The sequence below is a fragment of the Phoca vitulina genome, unplaced genomic scaffold (assembly GCF_004348235.1).
Source record: "Phoca vitulina isolate PV1807 unplaced genomic scaffold, GSC_HSeal_1.0 scaffold76, whole genome shotgun sequence".
NCBI classification, from domain to species: domain Eukaryota; kingdom Metazoa; phylum Chordata; class Mammalia; order Carnivora; family Phocidae; genus Phoca; species Phoca vitulina.
This window is the reverse complement of record NW_022589779.1, coordinates 488,048-507,113: the sequence shown is the minus strand read 5'-3', so window position 1 is coordinate 507,113 and position 19,066 is coordinate 488,048. Positions and strand designations below refer to the sequence as shown.

The 19,066-nt window shown below is 36.9% G+C and overlaps 1 protein-coding gene and 1 non-coding gene across 3 annotated transcripts in view; one reads left to right on the top strand and one right to left on the bottom strand.

Annotated features, from left to right (window-relative positions):
- The window catches only part of TMTC2 (transmembrane O-mannosyltransferase targeting cadherins 2), a 389,588-nt gene that overhangs the window by 227,162 nt on the left and 143,360 nt on the right, over positions 1–19,066 (top strand). For both annotated transcript variants that reach the window (XM_032393770.1, XM_032393772.1), the window contains exons 5-6: positions 17,491–17,576; positions 18,088–18,272. In XM_032393770.1, coding sequence (XP_032249661.1) covers positions 17,491–17,576; positions 18,088–18,272 — 271 coding nt within the window. The remainder of the gene's footprint in view (positions 1–17,490; positions 17,577–18,087; positions 18,273–19,066) is intronic.
- On the bottom strand, positions 4,481–4,615 carry LOC116625316. Its single transcript, XR_004298057.1, has one exon. It is a non-coding gene; the product is annotated as a U4 spliceosomal RNA (small nuclear RNA).

The following is a 19,066-nucleotide window of genomic DNA, read 5'->3' as shown; positions in this document are numbered from 1 at the left end:
GGTGTTAGAGAATGGTCAAGTTTCATTCTTCTTCAATATATGGTGCCCAATTTTCCCAGTACCATATATTGAAGAGACTTTTTCCCACTGCATATTTTTTCCTGCTTTGTCGAAGATTATTTGACCACAGAGTTGAGGGTCCATATGTGGGTTCTCTATTCTGCTCCATTGGTCTATATGTCTGTTTTTGTGCCAGTACCATGCTGTCATGGTGATCAGTGCTTTGTAATATAGCTTGAAATCAGGCAATGTGATGCCCCCAGCTTTGTTTTTCTTTTTCAACATTTCCTTGGTGATTCGGGGTCTTTTCTGATTCTGTACAAATTTTAGGATTGCTTGTTCCAGCACTTTGAAAAATGTCATTGAAATTTTGATCAGGATGGTGTTGAAGATATAGATTGCTCTAAGCAGCATAGACGTTTTAACAATATTTATTCCTCCAATCCGTGAGCATGGAATGTTTTTCCATATTTTTGTGTCTTCTTCAGTTTCTTTCATGAGTGTTCTGTAGTTCTAGAGTATAGATCCTTTACCACTTTGGTTAGGTTTATTCTGAGGTATCTTATGGTTTTTGGTGCTATTTTAAATGGAATCGATTCTCTAATTTCTCTTTCTACAGTTGCGTTGTTAGTGTATAAGAAAGCAACTGATTTCTGTGCATTGATTTTGTATCCTGCCACATTACTGAATTGCTGTGTGAGTTCCAGTAATTTGGGGATGGAGTCTTTTGGATTTTCCACATAAAGTATCATGTCATCTGCGAAGAGAGAGAGTTTGACTTTTTCTTTGCCAATTTGAATACCTTTTATTTCTTTTTGTTGCTTGATTGCTGTTGCTAGGACTTCTAGTACTATGTTGAACAGTAGTGGTGAGCGTGGGCATCCTTGTCATGTTCCCGATCTTAGGGGAAAGGCTCTCAGCTTTTCCCCATTGAGTATGATATTCGCTGTGGGTTTTTCATAGATGGGTTTTATGAACTTGAGGAATGTTCCCTCTATCCCTGTACTCTGAAGAGTTTTAATCAGGAAAGGATGCTGTATTTTGTCAAATGCTTTTTCTGCATCAATTGAGAGGACCATATGGTTCTTCTCTCTCCTCTTATTAATGTGTTCTATCACATTGATTGATTTGCAAGTGTTGAACCACCCTTGCATCCTGGGGATAAATCCCACTTGGTCGTGGTGGATGATCCTTTTAATGTATTGTTGGATCCTATTAGCTAGGATTTTGTTGAGAATTTTGGAATCCATATTCGTCAGGGATATCTGTCTGAAATTCTCCTTTTTGATGGGGTCTTTGCCTGGTTCGGGGATTAAGGTAATGCTGGCTTCATAGAATGAGTCTGGAAGCTTTCCTTCTGTTTCTATTTTTAAAACAGCTTCAGGAGAAGAGGTATTATTTCTTCTTTGAATGTTTGGTAGAATTCCCCAGGGAATCCATCAGGCCCTGGACTCTTGTTTTTTTGGGAGGTTTTTGATCACTGCTTCAATCTCGTTACTGGTTATTGGCCTTTTCTGGTTGTCAATTTCATCCTGTTTCAGTCTTGGTAGTTTATAGGTTTCCCAGAAGGCATCCATTTCTCCCAGGTTGCTTAATTTATTGGCGTATAGTTGTTGATAATAATTTTTTTTTTTTTAAAGATTTTATTTATTTATTTGACAGAGAGAGAGATAGCAAGAGCAGGAACACAAGCAGGGGGAGTGGGAGAGGGAGAAGCAGGCTTCCTGCCGAGCAGGGAGCCTGATGTGGGACTCGATCCCAGGACCCTGGGATCATGACCTGAGCCGAAGGCAGACGCCTAACGACTGAGCCACCCAGGCGCCCCTGATAATAATTTCTAATAATTGTTTCTATTTCCTTGGTGTTAGTCGTGATCTCTCCCCTTTCTTTCATAATTTAAACTGTGGTCTCTCTACCACTCACACTTCTGTTCTTTCCTTGATTCCTTTTTTTGAAACGTTATATTTGTCACCTTCTAGTGAACTCTATAATCTCCTGTTTAGTTATAGAGTGATATTAAAATAAATAAAAATGTATAGTTAATTTTGTATATTGCTAACATATACAGGCCATGGGAGGCAGGGCTTTTGTATACATCCTAGGTGCCTAGCATAGGGCTTAACTCACAGTCCAAGCTCAATGTGTATTCGCTGAATGTACATTTACACAATGTGCCCGTGATTTACGTACATACATTTTCCTTAAACTCCTCATATGCGAAGGGTGTGTTAAATAACAAATATTCAACCAAGTACATTTAAACAATCTTACTGGCTCTATTAAAAGATTCATGAATTGGGCAGCATCCCATCTAGCTAATAGACAGGGAGTCTGAGGAGATGCACAAAATGGAAGTCTTCACTGAAGGAGGGTGGGGCAAGAGAGTTATTAGCAAAAGAAAAGGATTGTTTTAGGCAAGGTGGCTTTCCCTTGGGGGAAAAGAAAGGGCTTTTATCCTTCAGATTACCTCATTTTATGGGGGATGGAGAAAGCCTCTGTGGCTGACTCATTGGTGCTGATTGAAAAACTTCTGAGTGACTAGTTAAGACTGCATTTCTGGGGGAGGCTGAAACTGCAATTAGATGAGGTATCAAGCCCCAGTTTGGGAATTTGGTCTAAGTGACACCATTTTGGGCCTATGGTTTTTTTCTTAACAGGAACATCATGGATTATTTTAGAAACTTTCCTTCCCACTTTTTCTTTCTTCCTCTGTCCCTATTTACCTCTGTAGAATCGAAGAGCACCTATGGATGCCATCTCTGCTTTACCCCTCCATTGCTTTTAATTATAGTGCCCCCAAATTGACTTTACTCCTAAGGACTCTTAGTGTTGAAGATGACTGGATGGGGGTTGGCTGAAAGGCAAGGGGGGACAAGTGGTCCCATCTTACTGTTCTGATAATTAGGAGAACAGGGTGAGAAAATGCTCATTAGTCATCTAGACAAGAAAAACCAGATCCAGCCTGGTCAGTATAATTACATCTTACTCAGAAAATGACAAGCAGGTACTTGCTTAGAGAACAGAAATTCCAGGTTAGGGGAATAATCTGTGCTTTTCTTGAATTCTGAATATAGACTATTTTTTAACACCATTTATATTTTATGAATAGCCTTTTGATGTTTTAATGATTGTGTGTGTGTGTGTGTGTGTGTGTGTGTGTGTGTGTGTGTGTATTTTCTGTAAATTTGCCTGTTTGAAGTAAAAATCTTAGGAAAAAATCTCTAAATCTTCAAAGACCAGATTCAGGGGTAGGTGCAAACCTGGGATGCAAAATGTATACTCAGTCTCCAGGAATTTGGGTTTGGAAAAGAGAATGCAACTTTAATCAAAAGCAACAACTGAGGGGCGCCTGGGTGGCTCAGTCAGTTAAGCGTTGAACTCTTGATCTCAGCTCAGGTCTTGATCTCAAGGTTGTGAGTTCAGGCCCTGTGTTAGGCTCCACGCTGGGTAGGGAGCCGACTTAAAAAAAATAAAATAAATAAAAAATAAGCACATATTCTCCTTAAAAAAAAAAAAAAAAACAGCAACAACTGATAGGAGGAAAAACAGGCAAGTTTTCTAGGCCCCATTCTGAAACAAAGTAATGGGAAGCATTCAGAGCTTGAGGGGCTGAGATACTATTCTCTGGGGCAAGGCCAGTACCTTTCTAAAGCAAGAGCGTGGAATGGATAGAAGGGGTAAGAAAATAAAAGCAAGTGCTGCTGAGAGTACTCACCAATTTTCTCTTCATTTATCACATGACTCCCCACCTGCCCATCACTCCACGGTCAGCCCTTTCCCTGCCCAGCCTTAGACACCAGCTTGTCTCCTGCTCCTACACTGGGACCTGAAATGATGACTGCCACCAGGAATAGATCCTGCCTCTCTCTGACCCCCGAATTGAGTGAAGGGATATCCCTTTTCGGCACCAAAATTAAATCTGCAAAGTCAGTTTTAGGATCATTGTTATAAGAGGTGCTTTCTTTCACAGTTTTTGAATACTTCAGGATAAGCCTGTGAGTGAATTGTTTTTACATGGCAAAATCTGTTCCAAGCAAAAAAAAAAAGGTAAACTCAGACTTTCATTTTTGGAACTCATCTTGCTTGTTCTTAAGTTAGAAATTGCTTGTATGACCTAACACCTATTCCTGCTGGCCTGTGAGATACATGATACCTTTTCCCCTTTCATAATTTGTTCTTTCAAGAGCAGACTTTTGTTAGAACACTGCTGTTAAGGGACAAAGAAAACACCCAGTTTGTTGAACATTTATGTTTAAAGTGAGTACATTGCACTAAATCACTGTGTGCCCATGGGAACATCTCTAACCCAAATTATAACCATATCTATAGAAAGAATCCAGCACTGAAGCTTGCTTGATTTTTTATTTTATTTTATTTTATTTTTGGTAATATTTTTTTAAGTGTGTTGATGCCTGCAGAATTCACAAATGTTCATTTTTCTTTCCCCAGCTGCTGGAACAAACTAGTTTCAGTTAGGTTTTCTTGCTATGGACTTCCAAAGCACATCATACTATATCATACTACCCTCTATATAACTGTATTACTGCTTTTTAATTAGCAATAATCACGCCTTGGATAAACCTCATTGGCTACGATACTGCCACTGCGCAAAGCTTTATTATTACTGCTTTTTAAATGATCTCTTTTCTACTAGTCATCAAATCTCTGTATAATGGCACTATGAAATATATTTTCAACAAATGAATGAATGAATGAACGAATCAACAGTCTACTTACCTTGACTTTTACTGAGTAGCTCAGGCTTTGGCCTATGTGTACCATCCAACTGATAAATGTTTCTTTTTCAAGAAATTACATAATAACTAGTCATCCATGTTTGATAGCCCCTGTAAATAGTAAAGAATAAGTAGCAAATCTGTACATGGGTTTAAAGTTAAATCACTGGTAGTTAGTGTCTTTAATTTGTGTCAGGTGCTTTTTAGTTCTTAATTTTGTTTGTTTTAAATCTCAAAATTCTCTTAGAGGATGAGGTAGTATTTGAAAGGTATTTGACTATGATCCCAGAATATATATATATATGCCTACCAGAATAGTATTTCTTTTCTTGGGGAGGAATGGAATGGCTAAAAGGGAAAGGTTTCCTTTTTAAAAAATTTAACTCTGTGCTCCCTCTGCACCATGGAGTCGGCCTCATGAAATAGTTAACAGCCTGAACTTTGGCATTAAGCAGACTTAGATTCAGATCTCCCATTTATTGGTCCCATGGCTGCCTTAGTCAAATTGGGTAATCCTTATTCTTCATCAGCAAAATGGGGTTGTGATATCTCCTAGTGCTGTAGCAAGGATTAAATAAAATGCCTGGAAACTTGATATAATTATATAATAATAAAAGCCAAACAGTTTGTTAGCTGCTAATTTATTTTGTTTCTAACTGTTCTTGGCTATGCCTTTGTGGGGGTATACCTACATTCTAGGAAGAGGAGTGGATTCTCAATGTAAGAATAACTCAAGGAAACCCCTTTATGAGTTGTGTTAGGGATCTCCAGAGAAACAGGACCCATAGGATGTGTGTGTGTGTGTGTGTGTGTGTGTAAAAAATAAAAAGATTTATTATAAGGTATTGACTCATGCCATCATGAAGGTTAAGAAGTCTGAGGATTGGCTCTCTGCAAGACAGAGACCCAGGAAAAGCCATGGTGTATGTAGTTCAGAGGCTCAGCCTTTGTAAATACCAGTCTGAGTCTGAAGGCCTGAAAACTAGGAGGTCTGAGGGCAGAAGATCAATGCCCCAGGGGTTCAAAGCAAAGTTTCCTGTTCTCTTTTTCATTGTATTCAGGCCCTCAACAGTTCGGATGATGCCCATCCCCACTGGGGAAGGTAATCTGCTCTACACAGTCTATGAATAAAATGTCGATCTCTTCCTGAACCATTCTCACAGACCTACTCAGAAATAGTGTTTAACCAGGTATCTGGGCATGCTGTGTTCCAATGAAGCTGACACATAAAATTCCCTGTCACGTAAGCGTATTTGTTCTTGGTAAAGTTGATTGACATTGGAAGCTATAGTTTATCCACATATTAAGCAAATCCAAGATACTTATATATTGGCATGGGCATATATAAATAGGGAAAGAGAAGAGAAAAATGTGTTAATACAGACAATGAAGAAGCACTGGGTATATGAACCAGACAGGGCAAGTATTAATGCTTATTCTGAGAACAGGCTCTTCTTCCCAGTGGACCAATGTGCAGTAATGGGAAGACAGTGGGATTTGAAACCTAGCAGCTCTGAATTTGAGTCTCATCTTGAGACTTCCAGTTGTATTATCATGGGTACGTGGTTTAACTTCTCTCCCTGATGCTTTCACATCTCTCAGATGAAAAGAATTATATTGCTAATTTTAAGGATGAAAAGAAATAACATGGAAAATATTATCATAAAGACATCTAGTATTTTCTTTCTGGTTTCCTATTAAGCACTATTTTTTAACTAGGAATGTATATTCATACCTATTATTATTTTATGACATGTAGAGGAAAATATAGCCTTAATTATATATTCAGAAGACAGGTATAAAGCAAACTAGGCATATATTAATAGGCAATGTAGTTCTTTGAGTACCAGTTCCAACAATAAATGAGCTGCATGGATTTTTTTAAGTTGAGTAACCATTCTGATTTGGGGGCTCCTATTTGTAAAATGGGGACTGTATATTTATTGATTTATTGCCAGAATTATGAAAGACAATAATCATGAAGCATCTTTCTCAGGACATCACAGATACAAATGGACTTTTTATGGATATAAAGGCTTATCTAGATGTCAGTCCCAACTCTTACTCAGGAGAAGTACCTTTGTAGTGAATGCTCCATTTAATTGAGACCTCACGTATTTTTCAGACACAGTACTATATGAGAATATGTTTCTCTTTCTTTAGACCATAAGCAAAAACTAATTTTAAAATTAAAAAAAAAAAAGCTACAACTTCATTTTTCCCCTAATATTTATTGATAAAGTTTTTGGTAATGCAATTGAAATATAACAACAACAAAAAAATCATTTTGATTGGATGCCTACTACTCCATATTTGGCAGGTTAGAATAAAAAAAGTCTTTATGAAATAAGATGTCATTATTATACTTTATTTGTCAAAGTCTAAACAAAATTCAATTTAGCACAACTAAATAGGTTTGTGTCAAAAGAAAGATAACAGAAAGGAGGCCTAACTGTGTTTTCTGAAATCTACTTGACAGCTATGTGACATCCAATGAAACAGGGTTAGCTTTGGGGAACTATGGAACAGAACCAAATGTGCCCATCTGTCTAGTTCATGTCACGTGGCTGTTGTCTTTTCCTGCATCTCTGTTTCAATTCTTTTTCACGCAGTTAAAGTCCAGAGCCAGGAAACGACTTGCTCATTACCCTTTAATGAGGAAGGAATTTAACCTTTTCAAGAAGGGACATCTTTTTTATTTTGCTCACAGTACATGTGGTATATACTAATCCTGTATAATAACTTAGCAGTAGTTTAAAATAACTATCCAGTTAAGTTACGCTTTTTGTAGCATATGTATTAAATATTATTCTCATACATTGAGGTTATGTGCAACAATCAATGTCCACTTCCTTGTTAGTGCTTTTTACACCCAAAGTCATCTTTGTAAAAGATGTCATTTTTACCTCTTAAATTGAAATAGTTTAATTAAAAAAGGGAGGGGGGAGGAGAAAGTTGAGTTTGTGATTTGAGAAAAAAGATACGAGTAGAGAGAATTCTTTTGTTTGGTCCTCAAAATCAAAGTTTATTATCCTAGGGTGACCTGAAAGCCATAGAAGTGCCACGTGAGACCAGAAAATATAACTTTCGTCCGTGATATCTCCCTTGGAGCTCCAGTTCAATCAGTTATATCTCACTGAATCTTTTTTTTTTTTTTTCTGAGATGAAAATCCTACCTATTTCATTTCACTTGACAATTCCTGTGAGTTTCCTTCTTTCCAGTTACTTGGGGATTGAGAGGATTAATTAAAATGCTTTTATAAAAAAGTGCTACTAATGTCATTACTCTTTTGGGTGAAGAGTGATAACTCTGACCACTTGGATGTCTAGGAGCTTAATTTAAGGGTTCCAATTTCATGCACCCATTATGCTCTTAAGTTTTATAATTTTAATTAAATATATTAACTGCTATTTTTATACGTGGCAGTCGCCTAGTCTGGTTATCACTCAAAACCAGACAGCTCATTTTTTTTTTTATTCATTCAAATATAATTAGAAGTTTTCCTTAAAATTAACTCTAGCAAAGCAATACTTGATATTATGTATTTTATGGCCTTAAATGGTTTAAAAAAAGAAAATAAAGAAATACAAAACGAAGTGATGCCTATGGCATTTTATCAGTTGGGAAAGTGTTTGGTGTGCAAGTGATAAGAAACCCAAAAGAACATTAGCTTAAACTAGTTAAAATTGTATTCTCCATCTTACAAAAAAGAAGTCCAGAGGTGTGTAGCCCCAGGGGTCATAGGAGAGTTTCATGAAGGGCTATTTACTCGCCACAATCCTCAGAACAGGACTTGTACATTACAGTCAGCAGGAGGGAGGAAGGCTAAGGAAGAACATGGTCTCTCTTATTTTAGGACCTTTCCTAAGAGGCACACAGACCACTGTGCTTTCATCTCATTGGACAGAGCTTACTCACATTACCAAGCCTGGCTTTCTGATTGGTCATGGTTCTTTTTATGTGTTCAGTGGTTAGTATGAATTAGATACTTAATTCCCGAGCTCTGTGTCAGTCTAAAACCTTGGAATTACTGCAGTTTATTCAAGTAGTAGTAACTTACTCATTTTATTAACCAGGTTTATTTTTTCAAGCTATCATTTCTATTGACTGTTTTCATAAAGGCAAAAGTGAAATGGAATTTTCTAAAAATTAAAAAGAACAAGCATGCCTATCTCACTTTTGTCAGTGCATCTGAGCAAATTGTCAGTGGCTCTTTATAATAATATTACCCTCTATATAGATTCCATTTATTGCTGGTATAGTCACTTGAGATTTCTGCTTGATACCTATTTTATCAAGCAAGATGCAAAAGCATTTGTGTGTATGAGTACAACATGTTCTTGTCACTTCTGTTTGATAATAGAGATGTAAGATTTATTTTTCCAAGTGTCCTATTATAAACATAGCCTAAAACTAAGCATAAGTCTTGAAAAAAACAAACAAACAATAAATGCAACTGTAATGCTATTTCACAGTTAAATTATATAAAATGTCATTATTAGAGTCATTAGCTAAATTAGCAAATTTGATTAGAAAATTTGGGTTAATGCAAAGTTCAAATATGTCTCCCAACCAATGCTAATTAATTTCAGTTGGGAAATTTCAAATGCATAAATACCTTAGGATAAAATTGAACATCTAAAATTTATAATATTTTATCTCTGAGGAAAAGCATCTTAATTTTGAAGTATCTACATGTGTTAAAGGACAATCAAAATAAAATTCAGAAAACCATCTCAATTTAAGATGAACATGTTTTTGTTACTATAGTAGTCCCAGCAGAGTACTTATCTATGAGGGATATGTTCCCAAACCCCCCAGTGGATGCCTGAAGTTGTGGGTAGTACCAGACCCTATATAGACTATATATTTTTTTCTTGTACATTCATCCCTACGATAAAGTTTAATTTATAAATTAGGCACAGTAAGAGATTAACAACAACAGTAATAAAATAGAGCAGTTATAACAGTATACCATAATAAAAGTTATGTGAATGTGATCTCTCTTTTTCTCTCACAATATCTTATTGTACTGTACTCACTCTTCTTCTTGTGATGGTGTGAGATGATAAAATGGCTACCTGATGAGATGAGGGGAATGATACAGGCCTTGTAAAGTAGTGTTGGGCTACTGTGGACCGTCTCAAGATTCATCAGAAGGAAGATTGTCTTTCAACCACGGTTGATCATGGATGACTGAAACTGTGGAAAGCAAAACCATGGATAAGGGGGGACTACTGTACTCAGGCCGTAGGGCTTACAAATTATTTCGTGAACCATTATTTTGTAAACATTAAGTTATCTGATTTATTTTGATTACTAAGTATGTTTGCCCAGGGAATAGCCAAACTTTTTAAAATTTAAATGCAATTAATTAACATATAGTGTATTATTAATTTCAGAGGTAGAGGTCAGTGATTCATCAGTCTTATATAACACACCCTCCTAATGTCTATCATCCAGTTACCTCATCCCTCCCACTCCCCTCCACTCCAGCAACCCTCAGTTTGTCTCCTGAGATTAAGAGTCTCTTATGGTTTGTCTCTCTCTCTCTGATTTCATCTTGTTTTATTTTTCCCTCCCTTCCCCTATGATCCTCTGTTTTGTTTCTTAAATTCCACACGAGTGAGATCATATGATTGTCTTTCTCTGATTGACTTATTTGGTTTAACATAATACCCTATAGTTCCATCCATGTTGTTGCAAATGGCAAGATTTCGTTTTTTGATGGCTGTGTAATATTCCATTTTATATATACCACATCTTCTTTATCCATTCATCTGTTGACGGACATCTGGGCTCTTTCCATAGTTTGACTATTGTGGACATTGCTGGGAATAGCCAAATTATTTATTACTGAAATATTCTCTTAATAATATAATCTTAGCTTTAAGTTGTTTCAGCTTTCCATTTTCTTTTTTTTTTTCCTAAGTAGATTGTCATTTAATTTCTACAAAGCCTGTCATTATTTCTATTGGCTGATTGAAATGATGTCTTTGAGTTTTTATATGCATGAATTGATCTGTCTGGAACGTCATTCCCTGCATCCTTGACTTCTCTAGGAACCTCACCTGACTTTGTCAGCTTGGGAAGGTGTACCTTTCATGTGTTCCCAAAAACACTTTATGCTTTATATACACTGTGTTGTGACTGTTTGCTTGTCTAGGTCCACTGTGAGACAGTTCATTCAAAAACTATTTATTCATTTTTCTATAACCTTATTGTCAATGTTTAGTATGTTGTAGGAGTGCCACAAGTTATGCTTTAATGAAATAAAAAAAAAGGGAGAAAGTTACTGTCTTTTAGTATTTCCCTAGTTTTAAAGGTCCATGACTCTATGTAAGCTGCATCCTGTTTCACCCATGTTCTGTGTAAACATCAGCTTAAATAGCATCCTGTAAATTTTTGAAAAGTATACTTTTCATCTACTGATGTGCTTTATTAATACCAACTTTTGGGGACGCCTGGGTGGCTCAGTTGGTTAAACATCTGCCTTCAGTTCAGGTCATGATCCCAGGGTCCTGGGATCAAGTCCCGCATCAGGCTCCCTGCTCAGTGGGGAGCCTGCTTCTCCCTCTACCTCTGCCTGCCGCTCTGCCTACTTGTGCTCTTTCTCTCTCTCCCTGTCTCTCTCTCTTGCTGACAAATAAATAAATAAATAAAATCTTTAAAAAAAATACCGGCTTTTGAATATCTCAGATTTCAACCATTTTGAAAGACCTTGTTAGAACCTGAGGCAAAAGATAGCTTTGCTTGAAAATCTGTATGCTTCTACAGTTCTATATAGAGGGTAATCTTATTACAAAGAGCCACTGACAATTTGCTCAGATGTACTGCTAAAAGTGGGACTGGCATGCTTTTTCTTTGTAATTTTTAGAAAATTCCATTTCTTAAAAAAGAAAATTCCATTTCCCTTTTGCCTTTTTTTAATGAAAAAGGTAGAAATGATGTAAATTAGATTTTTATTGAAAAATAATTTAATCCCTGTAGCTTGATTTCTTATTTTCTCTATTCTTTGCATCGTTCATGTATGTGATTGTCAGGGACATAGAGATAAGATCTGAAGAAAGGTGTGGCAGTTAGTACATATGAGATGCAAAATGTGGTATTGTTATTAACTTCAACACTATTGGTATTTGGGGTCAGAAAATTCTTTATTTTGGGGGCTATCTTATGTCTTCTAACATGTTTACATATTTAGCGGCATCCCTGGCCTCTACCCGCTAGATGCCAGTAGAATCCACCCAGATATGACAACATAAATGTCTCCAGACATTGTCGAATGTTCTCTGGGGGACAGGGTGGGGAGGACAAAAGTCATCCTTGAATGAGAGACACGGTGCTAAATAAATGTTCCCCGTCTGGCTCTGTCAATATTTAAGAATCAGCTAGGGGTTTGTATACCTATTTACATTTAATGTTTGCATTTAACTCTGTCCAATCCACTGTTATCATGGGTTTGACTGTTTTTCATTTATCAAGTGTCTAGATTATTGTGATTCTTTAAAAACGGCATTTTGGACAAAGATAGCGTTGTCAGGGGAGACTGGCATAAAGATGGGCAGAACTTTCACAGGGAAAAAGAAAATTCTATATACTCAATGGTAATTCCTAGAATATATGATCAAAATCAGATTAAAAATAGTCAAAAGGATTTAAGGGAGGGTATTTTGTTGTTTTATGTATGTGTGTATGTGTGTGGTGTTTTTGTTTTGTTTTGTTTTTTTGAAATACAGTGTTCTAAAATTTAACTGTTTGAATGAATAGTACTTTATAGATCCAGATGTGCTTTCTTCCTTTGACTAAAATAATATTTATTATGTTTCCCCAATTTGTGTTCTTCACTGGGTGCTTGATTTCATTGTTTCTCAAAGATAAATCACTGGGGGATAAATATGAGAAGTGAAATATGTTCTTCTATTAGAAAATACTATATAATATATCCACCCCCAAACACAGATATGTAAAAGTGACCGCACCACTTAGTATTCAGAGATCAGTAACTTGTTATTTCCATTTCTTTCTCAAAAGTCACTTCAACTTCACATTAATGTATAGCATGAACCAGTTTCCTTAATTATAAAGCAACTTCATGTAATATGAATAAAATGTTTTCTCTTTAGATTCTGGCTTGATGGTATATTAAAATGTGTTTTTATTTTTAATATACATAGAATCCAGAAGATTTTATTGACATCATCAGCATGTAAACAAACACTGTCCTCAATTTTAAACAGTTCTGGAAAAGCCTTTGGTATGAGTGGTTTATTACAGTGTAGCCTCTTTTATAATTGGATAGCTGGGCTTCAGCTGTAACACACTTCTCACCAGTGGTGTGACCTTTGATGTGTTGCTGAACTTTCCTTGTCTGAAGCTCATCTTCTGTAAAATGGGGCTAGTGATAATAGCCTGCCTCAGAAGGTGATTGTTGAGTAATAAAAAAGTGAATTTTATGTGAGGTGCTTGACACACGTTAAGTGTGAAATAAGTTTAACTTTGTTATTGTTACCATAACTATTTCAATGTGAAGGGGTTCTATTCCTCTGTCTTCTCTACAGTAAATAAAGAATGGGTTCTGTGAACATGGCAAAGAGCCGTCACAGAAGCTTGGGTGTTAGAGTGCTAGAACTAACCCCCATTCATCCTGAACTGCCAGAACCAGGTTGAATTCCTTTTCAGAGCATCGATGCAAGTTAGCGTTTTACAAAATCTGGAGCGTGCTAGAGCAAAAGGAAACATAAGCTAGTGTGTGTGTACCTCAAATGGAATTATTTTCTCTCTTCTTTTTCCCTTCTAGAAAGAGCAGGGGATTTATTATCAGAGAAACTGTGTTCCAGTCCTGGCTTTGCCTCTTATTAATCATAAAACCTCGAGTTAGTGGGTAAATTTCCTGAACCTCTTTTCTTCCTGTGTAACCTGGAGCTGACAACACTTTTTACTGTTGGCTAGGTGTTGCTTATTGCAAGCCTCTGCCAATGTCACTTTGACTCTGTGAACCTCCACTTGTCCATTCATGAGCTGGGCCAGCGTTGGTCCCCCATCCGCTAGCAGAGTAATTTTCCACACCATTTATTTTCTTATTTGTCTCCCCCACTAGATTGTGCATCCACAGGTGAGTGCCTCTCTGTCTTGTTCACATTTGCAGCGTGCACACAAGGCGTAGTTGATGCTTAGTTAAATCTTTAGCCCTGAGAAATCAGCCACAGCAGCCTCTAACTTGGACTTGCTCCGGTGTTAACTTTATTCTGATAACGTAGGGGATGATACTCTCGGATTCAAAGAGCCATGTGATATATAATCCTGGACAGTTGCCTATGGCATCACTCCATGGGACTCGGTTCCTCCAAAGAATAAGGCAGGCTGGACAGGATTGTCTAGGTGTGATGATCATGCTAGTTATCATTTTCTCCTCTTTGTATATTTTTTGGAATTGGGAAATGACAGGAATATAATACATCTGTGTTGGGGAGCCCATGAGGCTGAGCTCCCCAGTTTGCAAGGTTTATGGGCTTTAGGCATGTTGTCAGAGGTATGCGCTCGTCCCCTCATGTTAATTCTGTCTAGCCTAACAGCATATTTGCCCTTTAGAAAGTAATTATGTGGAGACTAATTAGTGGGCTGTTGCAGTTACTTAGGTGACAGTAAAGATACAGAGGACTCTGACAAGAGCCATAAAGCTAAACCTTGAGAGGTAAAGAGTTAGAAAAAAGAGTCGGCTTTTGGAGACTTTATAAAACATGGAATTGTGAGTATGAGCGAAAAGTCAAAAATGATAACCAGGTTACTGATTTTAGTAAATGCAGTGAATGACAGTGCTGATTGCTGAGATTTTTTTTTTTCTTCTTTTATTTATTTCATTTGTTTATCTTTTTATATATTCTTGAGCAGGAGATGCTGTTTTCAATTTTTGGATGTGTTGATTTTGAAATTCCAGTGAGCACTGAGATTGATGCAGCTCAGTAAGCTGTCAAAAATAGATCTGGATGTCAGGAGAGCAATCATTCCTTCAGAATTGAGAAGTCTATACACGAGCTACATGTTATGCATGATGTCATACAGAGACTATTTGTAAAGAAAAGAGAAGAAAGACAAAGTCCTCTGAAGCACCAACTTTCTTTTAAAGGAATGCTCTTCAAGAGACACCTTTTTTAGTCTCTGTAGGATGGTCCCAGGTCAAAAGAACTAGGGGAGACTGGTCTCCAGGAAGCAGAAGACATAACAGTTCCAGGAAAGAAGGAGTTACAGTGTTACAAGTACTATAGTCGGGTGGGCCATTCATAAAAGCACACTTTTTGCAGGGTTTGATAATTAGAGCCTTAACTGGATTTAGGGCGTAAATGGGATTTGAGTCATTGGGCATTTACACTATAGATCATTTCGAAAGGAAATCTGAGTCTGATGAGAACAATAATAAACAGTAGTTAGAGGTGGAGACAGGAAAGAATAAAGGTTGTAGAGTCTTTTCTGTGCTAAGAAGGACATTTTTTGTATTTTTAAGGCAAAGGAAACTGTAATGGACAAGAGATTGGAGATATTAGATAAAGAAGGGCTCATGGAAGGATTTTCATTCCTAAAGAAGGTAGAAAAAATAGGATTAAATATCTCGATCTTATTTCTCCTCTGGTACCATCAGCCCTGTATCAAAGGAGAAGGACCTTGCTATCTGAATCTCAAAGGAAAGTGATAAAGGCAATTAAGGTGGTAGATAAGTTTCTGAAATGAGATGATGCATATGAGCTTTGTTAACTGGAAATCCAGTGTTTTGTCAATAAAATTATTATTGTAAAGAAAAATTATTATTATTGAAGTATAGTTGACATAAAGTGTTATATTAGTTTCAGGTATATACATACCTTTTTTTTTTCTTTTTTTGAACATGTTGTTCCTTCTACTTTTTTTTTTATTATGTTATGTTAGTCAGCATACAGTACATCGTTAGTTTTTGATGTAGTGATCCATGATTCATTGTTTGCATATGAGTGCTCCATGCAATGAGTGCCCTCCTTAATACCCATCACCGGGCTAACCCATCCCCCTACCTCCCTCCCCTCTAAAACCCTCAGTTTGTTTCCCTGAGTCCATAGTCTCTCATGGTTCGTCTCCCCCCTCTGATTCCCCTCTCCGTCATTTTTCCCTTCATTCTCCTAATGTCCTCCATGCTATTCCTTATGTTCCATAAATAAGTGAAACCATACCTGCTTTTAAAGGCAATTGAACATATTCACAAACTCTTGAGTACTGTAGGAAACTTTGTTTCTAGCAGCCAAAAAGTATACTCAACAGCAAAGCGTATCAATTTCATGATCAAATTGTTGCTCAAAACTTTCTATAGAAATGTATATTTAGGTATCTACGTAAGTGATGTTAATGTGCTTTGGAATGGTTTGATCTATTCAGATGACTTTTAAACAAATATTAGAATTAGTGAGTTTAGGGTGCCTGGGTGGCTCAGTCGGTTAAGTGTCCGACTCTGGATTTTGGCTCAGGTCACGATCTCAGGGTTGTGGGATCGAGCCCCGTATCAGGCTCACAAGCTGGGCATGGGGCCTGCGCAAGATTCTCTCTGCCCACCACCTCCACCCGCCAAAAGAGAAAGAAAAAAAAAAAAAGAAAGAAAGAAAACTGAGGTTAATCATTGCTAATGATACGAGTGAGCAAACTTTAATTTTGAAATGATTTTCTTCAGATATGTTTTCAGTGCTGCCCATTAAATAGTAAGCTGAATGTTTTTAAAAATATTCTACAAAATGATATGTTTTTATCAGTAGCCTGCTCATTTTGCAAAGGCCTCAGCTGCTGGCAAGTGGACTCTGCAGTTTGAGGTTGATAAGAGCAGTACTCAGGCCTGATAGAGGTGCCAAATGTCTGTAAGATACTCGCTGATTACAAGAGACTAGGCATAGGCCAAAAAGCATCTGAGAGAGCTTTTTGAACTTAGTCCAGCCCTCTGGCACTGTATTTTCATAGATATGACTATAATTGATTCTGATTGAAGTCATGAGGGTGGGGTCTGGAATGATGGGTAATCCACGTGGCCAGTGGGAGCTTCCTCAGGAGGCCCGTGGGGCCTGAGGGTCAGTAGTCCAAAACATGTCTCATAACAGTGACGTGAGATTTGCTCAGTGTCCTGCAATTCAAACTTATTTGACCAAATCCAGAAAATAAGGAAATAACAATGTGGATAACCTTCAGTCTTTGGTTTCTGTTCCTTTATGCCATCTGATTAAATTCTGACTCTATCCTGTTGACCCAGATTACCTTTTGCCTTTCAGGCAATCATGGACAAATAGTTCCCCAGTAATATGGTTAGTGAGAGAGGCACCTCTTGTTCTCATGTTTAAATATATATGTATGCGTGTGTGTGTATATATATTTATATATATATCACTGCCTTAGACAAGTTTCCTTTCTGAACTGATGAAAAACTGTGCATGCTCTAAGACGAAATCCAGGTGGTTTGTCATTTCAGTGGGAGAGAAAAACTGCTGGAAAGGAAAAAGTTCACTGGGGGTAAAGGGCTCTTTGAAAATACTTCTTAATACTTTCTAATGCAATGTAAATGTAGCTGATACCTCTCCAGTATTTTCTCTCCTGAGGAATCATTTCCTTCTATTAAGAATTTATTTTTATAGTACCAGGTCAGCATTTTTACAGCCCCTTTAACCATTTTTATTTTTGAAATATAAAGTACAAATTTGTGGTTTTATGGATAGTAATACAGTCCTTCTTCAAATTTCTATTTTCCTCATGCAGAGGGTTACTTCTACAAGAGAACAGCAGGTTTGCAGAAGCATTACATTATTACAAACTGGCGATTGGAAGCAGGCCTACCCTGGCTTGTAAGTAATATTCAAGTTCTTTGAAAACACCCCTTTTTTTCCTTCTTTATCCACGAAAATTATCTTGGTGACTTACAGCCTCAGAGAGAAAAAAACATGCTATTTCTATTTCTGAAGACTTACCAATCACATTATGAGCCTCTAACAATTACATCTCTCTCCATTTAATCATGTTTCGATAACCATTTATCATTTTTTAATATATTAAGGTAAATGCAGCTCTTATGCATCTAGAGTTTAGGCTCAAAATATTTTGAGCTCTTCGAGGGCATATCCATATATTTTTTATCCATATCCATATCCATATCCATATATTTTTTATTGACACCTGTACTCCTTACTGCATTGTTGTTCCCATATATATTTGTTCCCTAAGTATTTATTTCTTGGTTTTCTAATAAAATCAGAACTAATCCATAGAAACTAAATTGAAGTAAAGATAACTTTATTGTTGTCATAGTGTATATCATCTTCTCACATTTATATTTCCCATTTTCTTTTTCCCCCTCAGCTGCGTATTTAAACACCGGTATTATTCTCATGAACCAAGGGAAGACAGAAGAAGCCCGACGCACGTTCCTCAAGTGTTCTGAGATCCCTGATGAAAACCTAAAGGACCCTCATGCACATAAGAGCTCAGTTACCAGCTGTCTCTATAACCTGGGCAAACTCTATCATGAACAGGGACACTATGAGGTTAGGCCCAGACCCCGGCCTTTTTCCTTCCCTCGTGTTCTTGATCTGAATCTCAATGTTTTCCACCCTGAGATCTCATTGCAGGGACACTATGATCACTTCAGAAGTTAATATGAGTTTTTATTCAGAGAGTTTTATGGTGAAACTCATTTGGAAAAGAACCTCTGCTAAACAAAACTTAAGATTTCTTTGCTGTGAATTTCTCAGAGCACTTGTAACTCTTCTAAAAAGGGAAATAACATGCATTGTGTCTCAAGCTTATTTGCTTATTAGTCTCTTTGGTTTTATGATCCAAGATACATTATTATTGTTATCTTATATCCAGCATTTGATGTTTAAAAAATACATTGTTTATATTCTGGTATTAAGGAAGTGATTTGGTGCTAATCCTACCCATTTATTTTAATTCTTTTTACAATACTAATAAAAAGGAAATTTATTTTTTTAATTGGGGTGAGAGGAAGAGTAAAGGAGATGGTATCTCATACAGGAAGCTGGGAGGGGTGTGTACCCTTTCTCTCACAAGAAGCATGCCTGCATCGGTTTCTTCTCTCACATTTAATATTGCTCCTCCTTCCCTCTCTCTCTCTCTCAAACCCATACTCTTACACCATGTATTAAGACTGCAATATATAGATAAAGATATAATTTTTTAAAATAAATTGCATTTCATAATCTCAGTGGATCTCAGTAGCCAGAAGATTTGTTAGTTGCTATTTTGTTTAGATCCTACTTGGTTGCCTGGCTTGAAGTAACTATAGATTTTAGATGATTATGGGTAACTTCCACATGTG